At 35.8% G+C, this 15,246-nt stretch overlaps 1 protein-coding gene across 10 annotated transcripts in view; it reads left to right on the top strand.

Annotated features, from left to right (window-relative positions):
• The window catches only part of GPATCH8 (G-patch domain containing 8), a 69,788-nt gene that overhangs the window by 46,485 nt on the left and 8,057 nt on the right, over positions 1 to 15,246 (top strand). For all 10 annotated transcript variants that reach the window (XM_081162983.1, XM_081162984.1, XM_081162981.1 and 7 more), the window contains 2 exons: positions 1,156 to 1,299; positions 14,453 to 14,583. In XM_081162983.1, coding sequence (XP_081019109.1) covers positions 1,156 to 1,299; positions 14,453 to 14,583 — 275 coding nt within the window. The remainder of the gene's footprint in view (positions 1 to 1,155; positions 1,300 to 14,452; positions 14,584 to 15,246) is intronic.

Raw genomic sequence — 15,246 nt, 5'->3', positions numbered from 1 at the left:
CTGAATTTTTTAATATATATTTTTACAACTAGGTTTGCAGTTGTAAAAGTCTCATTTGGTTCTTTCTGCATTCTGTTTTTTATAGCATTTTATGTTTGCACGTTTTTGTAATTTCATTTTTCTATTTTAAATATTCTGTAGTTACTTTATACTCTATAACAGACTATTCCAGTATCTTAGTCTTGGGGACCTAAATATATTGTTTATTTCCTGTGATTCTAGCTTGTCAAAGATTTAATTCCTTTTGTGTGTGTAGTGATCTTTGTTTCTAACATATTTTGTTAATCTAGGAAAATTTTTAGGGCCAAAATTGAGGATGTTTTCTGAGAGGTGGTTTTTTTTCTTCTTTTTTAAATCCTCACCCGAGGATATGTTTTTACTGGTTTTAGAGAGAGAGGAAGGGAGAGGGAGAGAGAGAAGAAACATCTGTGTGAGAAACATCGATCAGTTGCCTCCCATATACACCCCGACCTGGGAATTGAACCTGTGACCTTTTGGTGTACAAGACGATGCTCCAACCAACTGAGCCACACCGGCCAGGGCTCTGAGAGTATTTTTTATTCCCTCTGCGAAGACTCAGCAATCCTGGGACCTCTCCAGCCCACTTTTAGGTTCTTTTTCCTCATTACATGAGGCTTCTCAGGTTTAGCTCCCCTACCTTACTCAAACCCCCAAGCTCCAGTGTCACTTATATGTCCTAAGTAGAGCCCTTGCTTGTCATAGCTCTGATTTTAGTTTCAGGTCATAGTTGATTTTTTTGTTTTTTTTCCTCCCATTGCCCTTCTCGTTGATTTACTTTTCTTTCTATGGTTCCTTCAATGCAATAAAAATTATGTTTGATACATCCTATTGGTTGGGGTTTTTTAAGCCAGGGGTAAGATTAGGGGGTGCCACAGTATCTAGTTCACCGTAGTGCTAAAAGGGAAAGTATTAATTAAACTCTTTAGAATGTTTGTTCATTTGAAGACAACTGTTAGTACAATAACACACAAACTACCCCACCAAATTGCCACTTATGTTTCATCCAGCTTTACTTATACCACTAAGTTTTATGAAAAGCCCTTTTTTCTCTTTTCAGATAAGACTACTTCTCTACAACATTCATTTAAAATTCTACCAAGTTCATTTTTTGTTTGTATTTTGTGGTTCTTACAGGATTATGTTGACAAAGAGAAGGCAATTGCCAAAGCGTTGGAAGACCTCAGAGCCAACTTTTACTGTGAACTCTGTGATAAGCAGTATCAGAAACATCAGGAATTTGACAACCATATCAATTCCTATGATCATGCACACAAGCAGGTGAGGAATAGTTATTTGCTAACAAAGAAAAAGTTACTTTATTTGTTGTTATAACTTGAATTTTGAGTGGATCCAAAAAACTTGGAGAATATGGTTTCTTATATCTGCTGGTCTTTATATGAAGTCATCTGACTTGATTTTTTTTTCAGTGACAGAAGTCCTGATATAGACCTCCCCCTTCCACCATTTTATGTAGAGTGAAGATTGTGAGCTTCATAAATCTTGCATAAAATTTTTGGTTTGAGTGGTTTCTAAATTTGTATTTGATTTGATAATTCAACTGAGGATCACTAGGAGCTTTTTCTTCCTTTTCCTTTATGACCATGTTAAACTTTGAACACTTATCCCAGACTGGTCGTTTCTTCTTCTGTATAGAAGAGTTCTTGCTTTATTAGTTGCTCTTTCCTATCAGTAAGTCATTTTATTATACCCTTGGAAGGTAGATAAATCTTGAGAAGGAAAATAAAATTAGATGCTATCTTAACTTTTAACAAAAAAAACTCTGATACTACACATTAAAAAGCTTGCTGAAAATTGAATTACACTTTCTTTACAATTTTTTTAATTGATTTAGGGAGAAAAAAAAGTACCTAGCTAGTTACTGGCATAAAGAAGGCAGCAATAATTTCCCCAAGGGATTTTAGAAGGAGGAAATTAATCTTTATATCTACAGCACAGTTCTGGCTTATTAAAGAATTTTGAGCCATTTGATCTTGGGTGACTTAGCAGAACTTCTTCTGTCTTTGGGGCTGCACATAGTTGTATTTGTTAAACTTGTAAGATTTATGGGCATTACTAGACTGCTCTCTTAAGCTGAACCTGTTAAATCAACATTTTTTTTAACCTTTGCTTTATTTTTCAACCAACCAAAGATTTCAGAGCACAGGTAAAAGGCAGGCTTTGACCAAGCTTTACTGTTACTGCCACAGGGATACTTTTCAAGCTGGTTGTGGTATTATACTTTATGCAACAATCTCTTCCACATTTAACCACACCTAACCAATTTAAGATTCTTTCACTGATAGAGTTTTATTTAAGGCAGATTTTCAACATTTTATACACCTTTGGACATTATTTTAATATATTGTCAGCTCTGCCTTGATTTGAAGAAGAGAAATTGAGAGAGCATAACAGGGTGTGGCAAAAGTAGGTTTACCGTTGTGTGCGAACAGAGTTTATTATATTACTATTTATTATTGTATTATTTCCCATACGAACAGCTGTCAACCTGTTTTTGCCCCATCCTGTATATGGACAACATATTGGCAATTATTTTACTCCTTCAAAGAATGATCTGCCAAGAAAGAAGAATGCAACAGTGAATAATGCTTATTCAGGAACTTTTACAGCTTTTCAATGTATATATAATCCAGACTTTCAGGTTATTTTTTATGGATTTAACAAAGACATTTTACATCTAAATACATATTTACCTTTTGAGGCTCTTAAGAATTTCTTCAATTGAGCACTCTCTGTGATTAAAAAGACTCCAGAGGAAACTTTAGGGCCCAAAAGGACATTTAGAAAAGTTACATTTTTAGTTGATTAGAAGTCTCTTGAGTAAAGTTTTAATTAGAAAAGAATAAACCAGGAAAAGTGTATTTCAAATTTAAATACTATGTACTTGCTTTTTAAGGGGGAAAATCTAGCAAAGCAAAACAGATACACAATTAAATATAGAACTAATAAAATTCACGTTGACAACGTTAATGTGATGGATGATAATGTTTTAGTGATGTTTCTCTCAACTTGAGAGAAGTAGAAATTGTTACAGCTCTGGTTCATTTGAATTTGACATGTTTATTCTCCTGTGCACTTTGGTTTGACTCAGTTCTCTCACCACTTTTCCTATTGCAGTGGTTTTCCACCTGGGGAGATTTTGTCCCCCAGGGGATACTTGGCAATGTCTGAAGACATTTTTTATTATCACAACTAGGGAGATAGGGCTACTGACATCTAGTGGGTGGAGGCCAAGGATGCTGCTAAACATCTTACAATGCACAAGAAAGTTCCTTGCAACCAAGAATTACCTGGCCCAAAATGTCAGTCAGTAGTGTTGACAGGTTGAGAAACCCTGTTCTATTAGGATAACTTAAAACATTCAAATATATATATGGTATTGTGATATCATTTGGCCTTTGCTTGGTACAAACAAATCACTATCATTTTAACTCCCCAGTTGTCAACATTTATAAAGTGCTCATCTCAAATATTCATGTATTACTCTTTTTTAGATTATCATCAAAATGAAAATGCAAAATTAAGGATTTCTTATAGAGTATTAATGGACTTCCTTATCCATTAATACAGAATATACCTATGATCTCTGGTCTGGGGAAAAAATCTTTAGCTGGTATTATTAATGTGAATGCATGTTAGCTTATTTTTCCAATTTGATCAAAAGCCCATCTTAGGTATTAAAAAAAGAACAGATGTAGTATGATTTTGTGATTTTGTTTATTTTTGGTGGCTTTTTTTTTTTTTTTAATATATCTTTATTGATTTCAGAGAGAGGAAAGAAAAGGGAGAGAGAGACAGAAACAGTGATGAGAGAGTCATTGATGGGCTGCCTCCTGCACACCCCCGACTGGGGATTGAGCCCGCAGCCGGGGCATGTGCCCCTACCAGGAATCAAACCCCAATCACGTGGATCCTAGGTTGACACTCAATGGTTGAGCCACACCCAGCCGGGCGGTGGCATATTTTGAATTTGGTTGAAATGTAGGCTTTTTTGTCTTTCTTTATACTGCTCTCACTGGAAATGGTAGAATCTTGAAACAGAATACTATAAATATATAAACAGAAAAGTGCACAGCACTAAATTTTTGTGTAGTTACACTCTTCCCTGCACTTAGAATTTCTAAGGAGCCTTTAATTGACCATGATCCAACACAGCAAAATAACCTCTAAGAGGAGGTAGGTCCTATTTTTTATTCCTCTTTGATGGACATGAACTTACCATACAAATGGACCTACCATTTTCCAAATTTATGCTTTAAAATCATAAAGACACCCTGTCTTGTCTTCCAGGAAGGCACACAGGATTATTATGAATCTGAGATAATAGGTAAGTACATTCAATCCTATGTTAGTAATCCCTAGTTTGCATCCTCCATCAAATTTTCACCATTAAAATTTTTAGTATAGGCAGGATTCTGAACATGTCCTTATCTTCATTAAACACAAATAATCTCTCAAAAAGGGGCTACAGAGTCACCCTCATTTGGGGTGTTTTTTGTTTTGTTTTGCCTCACTATTCACTAGTTTTTCCTCAAATTTTCTAAGATATTTTGTGAAGCAAACCATTAATACACAAATATCAAGACCCAGCTTGATCTTCAAAGATGAACAAGCTAATTGGACATTTTGGCTCTTTTTGGTAGTTTAACCCTCATTTTTAAAGGAATCATTTCAATACACTTTAAAATCTTCAAGGATATGCCTTTCCATTCCTCAAGAGATAACCCAGTGATGCCTTTTTATAGTGTCAGTTGGTTCTGATATGCCTGAGTGCTCAGTAATCATTAGTAGCTATCTTCTACCTTGTTGACTTAGTTATGTTAAAGTTGACTTTGAAACAAAACAGTTTTCCATCTCTTCCTCCCTGCCTCTTTAATTATTTTGCGTATCTTTTTTAAAAACATGGCTGATAATTGATATGGCTGTGGGAACCATTTTCTTTAGTTTTTCGGAGGGTCTAAATTTTGAACTCCAAAGACATTTTTTCCCAAAGGTAAATTTATAGCAGCACAATAACAGTCAGTGCCTTATTTTTGTTGTTGTTTTGCTTTCTTGGTGCCTTGTTACCCACTCAGGACCTACTCAGGGTTTTTTCAATCTTACTCTCTTTTATTGGTGCCACTAAAAGTCTCCTCACTGGCCTCTAGAACATAAACCAGAGACCACAAGTTGTCCCACAGATGTATTTTGTCTGGCCTTTGTAGTGGTAGTTTTTTCCCCTTTAATTTCAGTTCCTTCCCAGTTTTTAAAAATGAGACTTCATATAGTTCACACTTTGGCTTATCTTAAAAAATTAAAATATCTGTGAACATTACTTATATATTTCAACATAACAGTTAGCTAAAGCTGAATAGTTGCTCTCTCTTCAGAAAGGCATGCATATGCACTAACTCTCCAGTTAGCTCTGATCCACTTCATCTTTTCTCTCCCATCAACCAGTGTGACTCATATTACCTGCCAAACTCCTCTAAACGTTTGAGTTTGTGACCCAGCTTTATCTTTCCCTTCTCTCAACACAGGCCCCCACAGGTTCTAATTAACACTGGGGAAGTAGCACATTGAAAAGCTGCCTTAGCGTTAAGTCCAACTTCCTTCAATTTCAAAACCATCTGTGGTAGTCTCCTCCAGTTATCAAAATTGGTACAAAGCAGCCTTGAGAAACTCCTTTAGCTTGTGGAATCAATACCTTGGTCAGAGGAAAGTGCTTTCAGACTGCCTTTTCTTTCTGCTAAAATAACTTCAGTGTGAAAACCCCTATAATTCTTTACATTTTTTGAAAAGTCTGAAGTCACATTTAATACCAGGGTCTGTTCTCAGTTTTTCTCATTACTCAAAAATGAAGTAAGTTCTGACTTTAAATATATTCTGAGAAATTCCATGGTGATTACAGAAGGAACGATCACTTATGGATTTCATTCAGCTTTGGAGTGGTCACTTTTTACTTGAAGTTTCATTGTTTCTGATTGGATTTTCCCCCCTCAAGATATGTTTGCATTTGATCCTCTGTGTGTTTGGTACATACGGCATCAGGAACAATAAGCACATCAAAACCAACTGGACCTCTGGCGAGCCACTACAGATTTAAAGAAGTGCAGACAGGGTTCCTTTTTCAGTGCTACTTTAATATTCATTTGGGGGGAGGGGCGCACACAGAAATAAATAAATTAACTCAGGCAAGAGAAGATAATTTTAAGGCTAAAATAAAAAGAAAATGACCCTTCTAAAAAGAGAAACCACGAAGATTATGTACCAATGAAGATATTTCATAGGTACTCTATGTTTTGGGTCTTTATAGAATGTTTATCCTTAGAAAACCATAAATTATTATAAAGATGTGAAATAGGTTAAGAAAATTGTAAAGTACTTATGAATCCCAGAGCTTCATAAATGTTGATTTAAACAGCACCATTTACCTCTGAAGAGATGATGCTTTGAAAAGCAAAGCAATTGTGAGGAGAGGTATACATCTTAAAACTTGAGCATGTGGTAGTTTTATTTTAATAACCTGTAGCAAAGAGATGAAAGTTAGGTTGTCTGATACTTTGTACCACTGTGGATGCCATTTTCTTTTTGAATGTTTTACTTAATAAAACAATTGACATCCTTTGGCCAGTCTCCTAAAAATCAAGCGTGTTTTAATTTTAAGGCTTTTCACCTGTTAAATCTTACCTACTCACTATCTCTGCTTTTGTTGGAAATAGACTTCTTACACCCAGGTATCACAGCCTACTTAACGTTGGAAAACTGTGTCAGTTTGGGAAGTTGCCTGCTTTTGTGAGCAGAGGTAACTCTAAACAGACCTTTTGGGAGCTAAGGTTGCTGGTAAACCCTGTATTCTCTTAGTATGTATTTCTAACTCTGTTCTTTTTCTTGGCACACAATCCAAATTTGAGTAAAAATGATTTTACCGTATGTTGTACACTTCTCAAGCTGTTTTCTGCGCTGTACAGTAAGTCCTCACTTAACATTGTCAATAGGTTCTTGAAAATCTTGACTTTAAGCAAAACAACATATAACAAAACCAATTTTACCATAGGCTGATTAACATAAACAAACTAAGTTCCTATAGCATATTTCTGGTCACAAAAACATCACCAAACTTCTAAATAAAGAACCAGAGCACTTCTAATATTAAACACTAAAGTAAGTGTAAGCTACACATATATTTAAGAAAGATTAATGAAAACAAATAAGATAATTATTTTTCAGCCTGGGTTGAAGGTGGTCAGAGTCTCCCCTCCCGACAGCGCAGGGACCAAGGCAGGCACCCACGTGGACAGGATGCCCTTCCATCACCATGTGCACCCGTGCACACCCTCTCACTCGGGCTGGAGCAGTGTGTAGACGTGCCAGTTCATCATAGAGACATGGGAGGAGACTGGAGTACCTGTGGGGAAAACCCATGTGGATGTGGGAGGGTGTGCAAACTACACAGACAGTGGCCTCTGCCCGGAATTAATTTTTTTTTTCTCTCTCATCAACTTTATAATGAAATGACATTATTCAAGGACCTGCTGTACACTTATATTCATCACAGTATTGCACTGTGGTGGAGATTCTAGGCTGAGGCTGTATGTTCTGTTGTGGTCAGAAAGTTAAAGCAACTTAAGGAATAATAAGTTTGTGAGTGACAGTGCTGAAAAGAGCTCTGAACTGGGATGCTGCTGTTCATTTGCTTTGGGCTCAAGCAGCTCTTAGGAATTATCCTTCAAATGTTACTTAGAGTGCAAATCTTTGCCTCCAGATAATGACCTAGAGGGCTATGTAGATATACTTAAAATTCATTATCCACAAAAACACAATGGCATACCATTTCACACCTACTAGGATGGCTAAAATTGAAAAGACACATTAACACGTGTTAGAGAGGATATGGGGAAATTGGAACTCTCCTACATTGCTAATGGGGTTGTAAAATGAGACAGCCCCTCTGGAAAACATTTTGGAAGTTTCTCAAAATATTAAATATAGAATTACCATATGACCAGTATATACCCAGTAGAAATGAAAATATATGTCCACACAAAAACTTGTACAAGATTGTCCATAGCTGCATTCATAATAGCCCAAAAGTAGAAACAACCTACATATCCATCAGTTGATGAATGAATAAACAGTTATATATCCCTACAATGGAATATTATCCAGCAATGAAAAGGAATGACTTACTGATAAATACACCATGCGCAAACCTTGAAAATATTACGCTAAGTGAAAGAAGCCAGTCACAGAGACCCCCATATTGTATGATTTAATCTGTATGAAAAGTCTAGAAATACGCAAAACTATATGGAATGTAGGTTAGGTTTCCAGGGACTGGGTGGAAAGGGGCAATGGGAGTGACTGCTAATGAATATGGCAGGTTTTTTTGATAATGGAAATGTTCTAAAATTATGTAGTGGTGATGATTGCACAACTCTGAATGTACTGTGCCCACCAAATTTTACACTTTTAAATGGGTGAATTTTATGGTATGTGAATTATATTTCAGTGAAATTATTTTTAAAACCTCATTTTTCCAGCTTAAATTTTGGTGATTATGGTGACTGTGTGTGTGTGTGTAAAATACCTTAAAGCAGGCACACTTGGTATTAAAGAATATACTATACTTTTAAGGTCTTTTGCTGAATTCCTGAGCATAACAAAGCAAGCATTATACAGTGGTTTCGTGACAAATTAATTTGATGTTCACCAAATATTAATAGTCATAGTGTTAACAAAATAATTGGGCATAAAAGGTACGTATTGTCATAAATGACTAATTGGTACTACTATTATGCAGCAAAAAGAATGTAAATTCTCTTTTTCTGATTTTCTCTGATTTTCTTCAGTATTTCTAATCAGCATTAGTGTTCAGTAACACAGAAGACCAAATAAAATTCATTTTCATCACTTACTGATATGCATATGCTAAAAGAAATAATTTACATCTACTGTCTAGTAATTTGGACTTCCTTAATCATTTAACTATAATCTTCCTTCTCTGAGTACTTTAATGCTGAGACTTTGTGTTCTCTCCTGGTATTTTCCCTCCCTCACCACATGATGTTCTGAATGGTCTCATCCAGAAGCATCAGACACAGACTTGAATCAGAGTAACTTGGCCAAATAACAACTACAGCATGATTACTCCAGTTTGGGAGAGGAAATCCACATTCATGTTATGTTGCAAGAGCGAAGCAGGAAATGGTGGGGAGGGGAGGCCATGGATTTGGGTATGCAGGATTGTTAACATAGAGGAAAGGGAGTAGTTGAGGTTCAAAAAAGGCTGGATTTTACTTAGCCAAAAAAGAAATTGAGGTGCATACAACCACCCCTTCTTTACTATTTCTAATCTCTGTTCATAACCAAGAAATAGTACATAAAAGTATATGTATGTGTTTCTTCTCCCAGCAACTCATTTTAAAACCGAAATCAGTTTGATAAATGTTTATTGAGCAAACTCTTGTGCCATAGACAATGGAGGGTGTATTGCAGGGTTAGTTAGAAAGGAAGTCCCTGTTCTGAGAGAGTGAGGTTGCTATCTAGTAAGAGAGAGAAACCATGGATAATCTTTTGACCCTAAAGAGACAAAATCAAGTTTTCTCTTTAGAGTTGAGTAAATATTAGAACATAGGATTTTTAATGACAATAGGAAATACTCTCTGCCTATTTTCTGATGCCTGAATTTTTTTTCACATGGAAACAATAGATTTTTTTAATATGCCTTTATTGAATTCAGAGAGAGAAAGGGAGAGAGATAGAAACATCAATGATGAGAGAGTCATTGATCAGCTGCTTCCTGCACACCCCTTACTGGGAATCGAGCCCGCAACCCGGCATGTGCCCTGACCGGGAATCTAACCACGAAGCGATTTCCTGGGTCATAGGTCGATGCTCAACTGCTGAGGCATGCCGGCCAGGCAATAGTTTTTATTTTTTAAATTGAGATAATAGGTATAAAATACTTGAGAAAGATTTATTCCTAGTAAAGTATACTTAGCAAACTTCTGGCATCAGATTTTGTTTTAATAGAGGAGAGAGGAGTAGCACCAAAAGATAACAAAAAATATTTTATTAGATTCAGACCTTTATGTTTTGTTAGGGAAAGCTGTACAGAAGTATCTTTATCTCATTTGTTCCCAGCTTACACAGTGCCATTCCTTGCTGTTGACATACCACATTATTGATAATGTGGGCAAATTTATCACCCACATTAAAAACCTCATAAGATTTACCAGATAGATCCTCATTTCCCTGATTTAATTTGTTTATAGTTGGAGAGTGGAGCAGGAGTTTGTTTCTGGAGTAGACATTTTTATCTGCCAACATAGTGTTATTTAGCTGTTGTTTTAAGAACAGGAATGCCACTTACATTTGAAGTGGTATTTAGCCCAAATAGTCATAGTTACGTGGATGAGTATTTCATGCACTGGATTGTTGGTTGAGGTCTTCCCTTTACTGGTCTTTTGAGAAATTTAATGGAAACCCTAGCTACCATGTGATTCAGAATCAGTGAGAAATGTTTCTTCCCTGTGTTCTCTGCCACTAATGTATACTTTTTGGAAACATGCTATTGGTTTTTTCAGAAAAAAAGGATCTTCAAAACTTTTCATTTCAATGGGGTTCGGTCTCCTTTTCTTGAATCAAATATTTTCCAGCTAAAAATGTGGTTTTTGGCTTAACTTTTTATTAATAATCATTAATAGTTCAACAAATAAGCAAATTTATTAGCAACTTCAGAAAGCATACTTTATAATTTTCAGAGATAAGGGCATATGTTGGCTTTGGAATTAGTGTAAATGATTGATTACACCATTCAGATTAGACTGTGTCCCAGTTTGGAATCTAACTTGAATTTTTGAGTATGATATGGAATTTGCTCAGCCTTTAAAAAGAGTTTTGAATTAATGACACGTCTATAATTTTGTTCTCCTTACATGAGCTCTGTCTCTTCTCTAATAGAAAGATGTCATGTTTCTCTAGTTTCACCTTGAAGAAGTTATCTGAAGTTGTGTTTCTCTTTAAAATTTGAGGAAAGTGAAAGTACAAGTCACAGAGAGAATTTCATATGGACATTCAGTGGCAAATGAGCCAGGCTTGGTAACCTTTTGGAATAAAATAGGCGTCTTTGGAAAACCTGACTCTGAAATAGGGTCTTACAATTATAAAAATTACTTTTTAGATAGGAAATTGAGAAGTTTCTAGTCAGGATCTTTTTTGGCATTTTACCCAATTCTGTCCAAAAGTAGGGGGCTTAAAATTTTAGATGTTTTGATTCTCTAAAGAATGAGAATTTTTATGATATGAAGAGTAATGACTAGGAAAACCTTATTATATAACTTGAATCTATCCCTACTAGAGATATGAAAATATTTCATAATCAAATTTTTCTACAACTAGTAAAAATAAAAAAATTCTATGGGGAAAAGTCGAAGATCCAATGTTTAGGCCAAATTATTCAGCAACCATTTACACCTTTTGTAGACTTATTATTTTTCTGTGCCTTGCAGAGTTGATTATAAAGACAGGCCAAGTCCTTGCCCCAAATAAGGGTGGGGAGGCAGTATTGAGCAGTTTTGATATTCTAAGTGCTTTACATTTATTTTTATAATCTCATAAATCTGCTAGAAAGTCCTCTTTTTCTAATGAGGGAACTGGAGTCCAAAGAGGTAAAACCACTGGACTAGTAATTGATTAGTGGATTTGAACCCATGAATAAGTATAGTCAGAGCAAGTAATGATGGTTGCTATCACAAAGTGCCAATAGGACAATTGAGAAAGAAGAAAAATCCTATCTTAAGAGAGATCAGTTGAGACTTTGTGAGGGGGATTTAGTTTGACCTCGAGTAGAAAGGAGAAACTTTGAATTAGGAATTCATTTTTATCCTCAGAATGCCATTATCTGAAAGAAACCTCAAATATGTTTTGGATTTGAGGCAGTTGCCAAGCCCTGTCTCCCAGGTTTGGGTTAGAATCCTGGGCTTCCAAATTCTACTTTTGAAACCCAGGCTTGACTATAAAGTTAGTATGATACAAGTTTTTGCTACACCCTATGTAGTACCAGGATAGCTTTTCATAGAAAGGGATGCAATTTGGATTTGTTTTACTGACATCTTCTCATTTTCTTCCCTCCCTGCCTCCAATTATGTTGTGGTAGGAATTTGAAATAAAATGTCTTCAGGATGACGTGGACATAGTCCTATCCCCTTCAACTTCAAGGTTGCACCAAGTGTCTTGCTGAATGATTGGAAAGTTTAATCTCTGTCTGACTTATCCTGGAGACTGCAAACTTGGATAAAATACTCATTCTTTTATTTTTATTTTAGAGAAGGAAACATTGATTTGTTGTTCCGCTTATTTATGCATTTATTGATTGATTCTTATATGCGCCCTGACTGGGGATCAAACCTGCAACTTCGGCATATTGGGACAACACTCTAACCAACTGTGCTACCTGGCCAGAGCAAAATTCTCATTCTTTTAGACAGTGTCCTGTAGCTTGGGAAGTAACTCCTAATGTGATGAAATATTTGTAAGAGGAAAGGAGATGACTAGCCACAGGTAGATTTTCCAGGCTTATTGGGTAGCTCAGAGAAAACAGCAGATGTGAAAAAACACACATACATTTTGTTTAAATCTTGAGAGCCTGTTAAATGTTTGTGGTGGAAAAAGAACTAGGTTTGTGTCCCACAGTAATCATATAATAGTCCTGACAAGCTCTCTCTCTCTGTTTCATTTTCTTTAGAAGGAGGAAATTGGAATTCATGTTTATTTAAAATAATTGATCCTCCATCTTAAAGCGGTTTTTATAAAAATAGTAATTCTAGGCAACAAGCCTCAGTAAAACAATTTTGCCATTGTGGGGTACTTGAGCGTCCCCAAAATAAAGGTAAATGAAAATAAGACTAACCGGTTTTAGACAGCCGTGGTCTTTCCTAAAGTTCTATAACCATTTTTCCTGAAAAAATGCAGTACTTCCATTTATATAGGAGGGATTATTACTATGTCAGTCCATGTGAATGTACACACACATATATATGTTGTAGAGGTGCTTCACCTCTCCCCAACCCTTTTAGAGTTGATGGCTTTGTTCCCGATTGTTCAGTATAATAGTTTGCAGATTCACTAAGAGAGCTTGTGTAGTAATGCTTGCTTTTTTTTTTTTTTTTTTCCCCTCTCTTCCACTCTTGTTTTATTTTTACCTTTTTTTCTTTGTGATGTGAAATTTTCAGCTGATGTATTGAAAGCAAATCCTTCTAATTTGGGAGCCCAGATCACAAGAGTGAGTTTTTCTACTGGTGTCTTTAGTTGTCTATCTTTCTTTGTGTGTGTCTTTCTACCCTTTTCCCCTCCCAATTCAAAACTATTCAAAACACATTTCATAAATATTAGATAAGAAAATTCCTCTGTCTGTTGAACATCATGACCTTTCCACAAAGCAATGTCCACTTTATATTGGGTCAAATTCTTTTTCCCAATGCTGTTGTAAAAGCATAGGCTAATACATGTGTTTGGGTTTGGTTTGTTTTTTATATTATCTAGTGCGTTAAAAATAATTTTAGTTCTGTCTTCATTGCAGATAGATATCCCTGGACTCTGTCACCAGTGTGTCATAGCACTGATCTTTTTTGGTTCTTCTTTTGTTTTAAGGAAAATTATAGCTTCTGAGAATAAAAGATCCTTTCTTTTATTAGGATTTTAAGTAATAAATTCTTTGACTCATCTCTATCCTCCCTCCTCATCCCCTGGATGTTCCTCTTGGGGCCATGAAGCAATGAAAAGCTACACATATTACTGTCTAATTTCAGCAGACTGACCAGTTGAAATGCTGTCAGACTGGTGAGCTCTGAACATGCTAGCATTGGAAGATGGTTGGTTTGTTAGTTACAGGAAAACTGTTAATGCTTAAAAGAAATAATAGCACCTTTTATGGTGAAATAAAAGTATGCTTTCTATTTGTTAGTTCTCATTCAGATAACCTCCCCATGTAAGCTGTACATTGCTTTTTAAGATCTTACACCACCTGGGTAGTTTTCTGTACTAGCTTAACCCCTTTCTGTTCTCTTTGGCTTGTGTAATTACAATTTATCTCGTGCTCTATTTGTCTAGTTTTTCATCCTGGAAGAGCAGGTGACTAAATAGTCCCTTTTCTTTCCTCCTAGTGTTCTAAAATTTACTTGTTGCTTCTGACATCATAAGTTTGCCCAATAAAGCAAATGGTATGATATCCTAATTAGAAATGCAGGTATTCCAAGTGTTTTACCCAAAGTAATCAGCCATTGTGTTTTCAAATACCAGAAGAGAGTATAACAATGTGTTACACACTAGCACTATAACCATTGATTGAGGGTAAATTTTAAAGGCCTTGCTTTCAGGGTCCCCAAGTTACTCTAAATCACCCACCCTCTGTTCCCTTCTTTTGTTACCCCAGAGATTGAAAGATCTCAAGCAGAGAGAGTTTGCTCGAAATGTTTCTTCAAGATCCCGCAAGGATGAGAAGAAACAGGAAAAAGCCCTTCGGCGACTCCATGAATTGGCAGAGCAAAGAAAACAAGCTGAATGGTGAGGATATTTTCTCTTAGAGTGTCTATGGATAATTATAATCCTTAAGATTTAAGAATTAAGTTGTTTAAGTTTTTAATAGATCCTTCTTTCAACCTAAAAGCATGTCTACACATGGAGTATAATATACTGATTAAGAGGATGCTCATCTGACACCATGTCCTACAGTCTATGTTACCTTAAATTCTCTATGCCTCAGTTTCCTTGTCTATAAGATGGAGATGGTAAGAACAGTCTACTACTTACAGTTGTGAGGAGTGACTAAGTTATTACATTAAAGTGCTTATAAGAGTGCCTGTCTCCAACATTCTTCCTATGTAGACAAGCACATATCTTACAGTATTATATTTTATAGCTAAAAAAGTACTGGGGCACAAATTCAAGTATTGTAACTTCCTTTTAATACTATAAAATTAGTACTAAACACTCTGAAATCTAGGGAATGCCCAAAGGTTCCTGCTTTTTTGAATATTCTTTTTAATGTTCCTTCATGGTTCTTTTTTTAAAAAAATATATTTTATTAATTTCAGAAAGATGAAGGGGGAGAGAGAGAGATAGAAACATCAATGATGAGAGTCATTGATCGGCTACCTCCTGCACACCCCTCACCGGGGATTGAGCCCACAACCCAGGCATGTGCCCTGACCAGGAATTGAACCGCGA

The sequence above is a fragment of the Miniopterus schreibersii genome (genome assembly GCF_964146895.1).
Source record: "Miniopterus schreibersii genome assembly, chromosome: 16".
NCBI classification, from domain to species: domain Eukaryota; kingdom Metazoa; phylum Chordata; class Mammalia; order Chiroptera; family Miniopteridae; genus Miniopterus; species Miniopterus schreibersii.
Note: the sequence above shows the minus strand (reverse complement) of the source record. Positions and strands in the feature narration are given on the sequence as shown.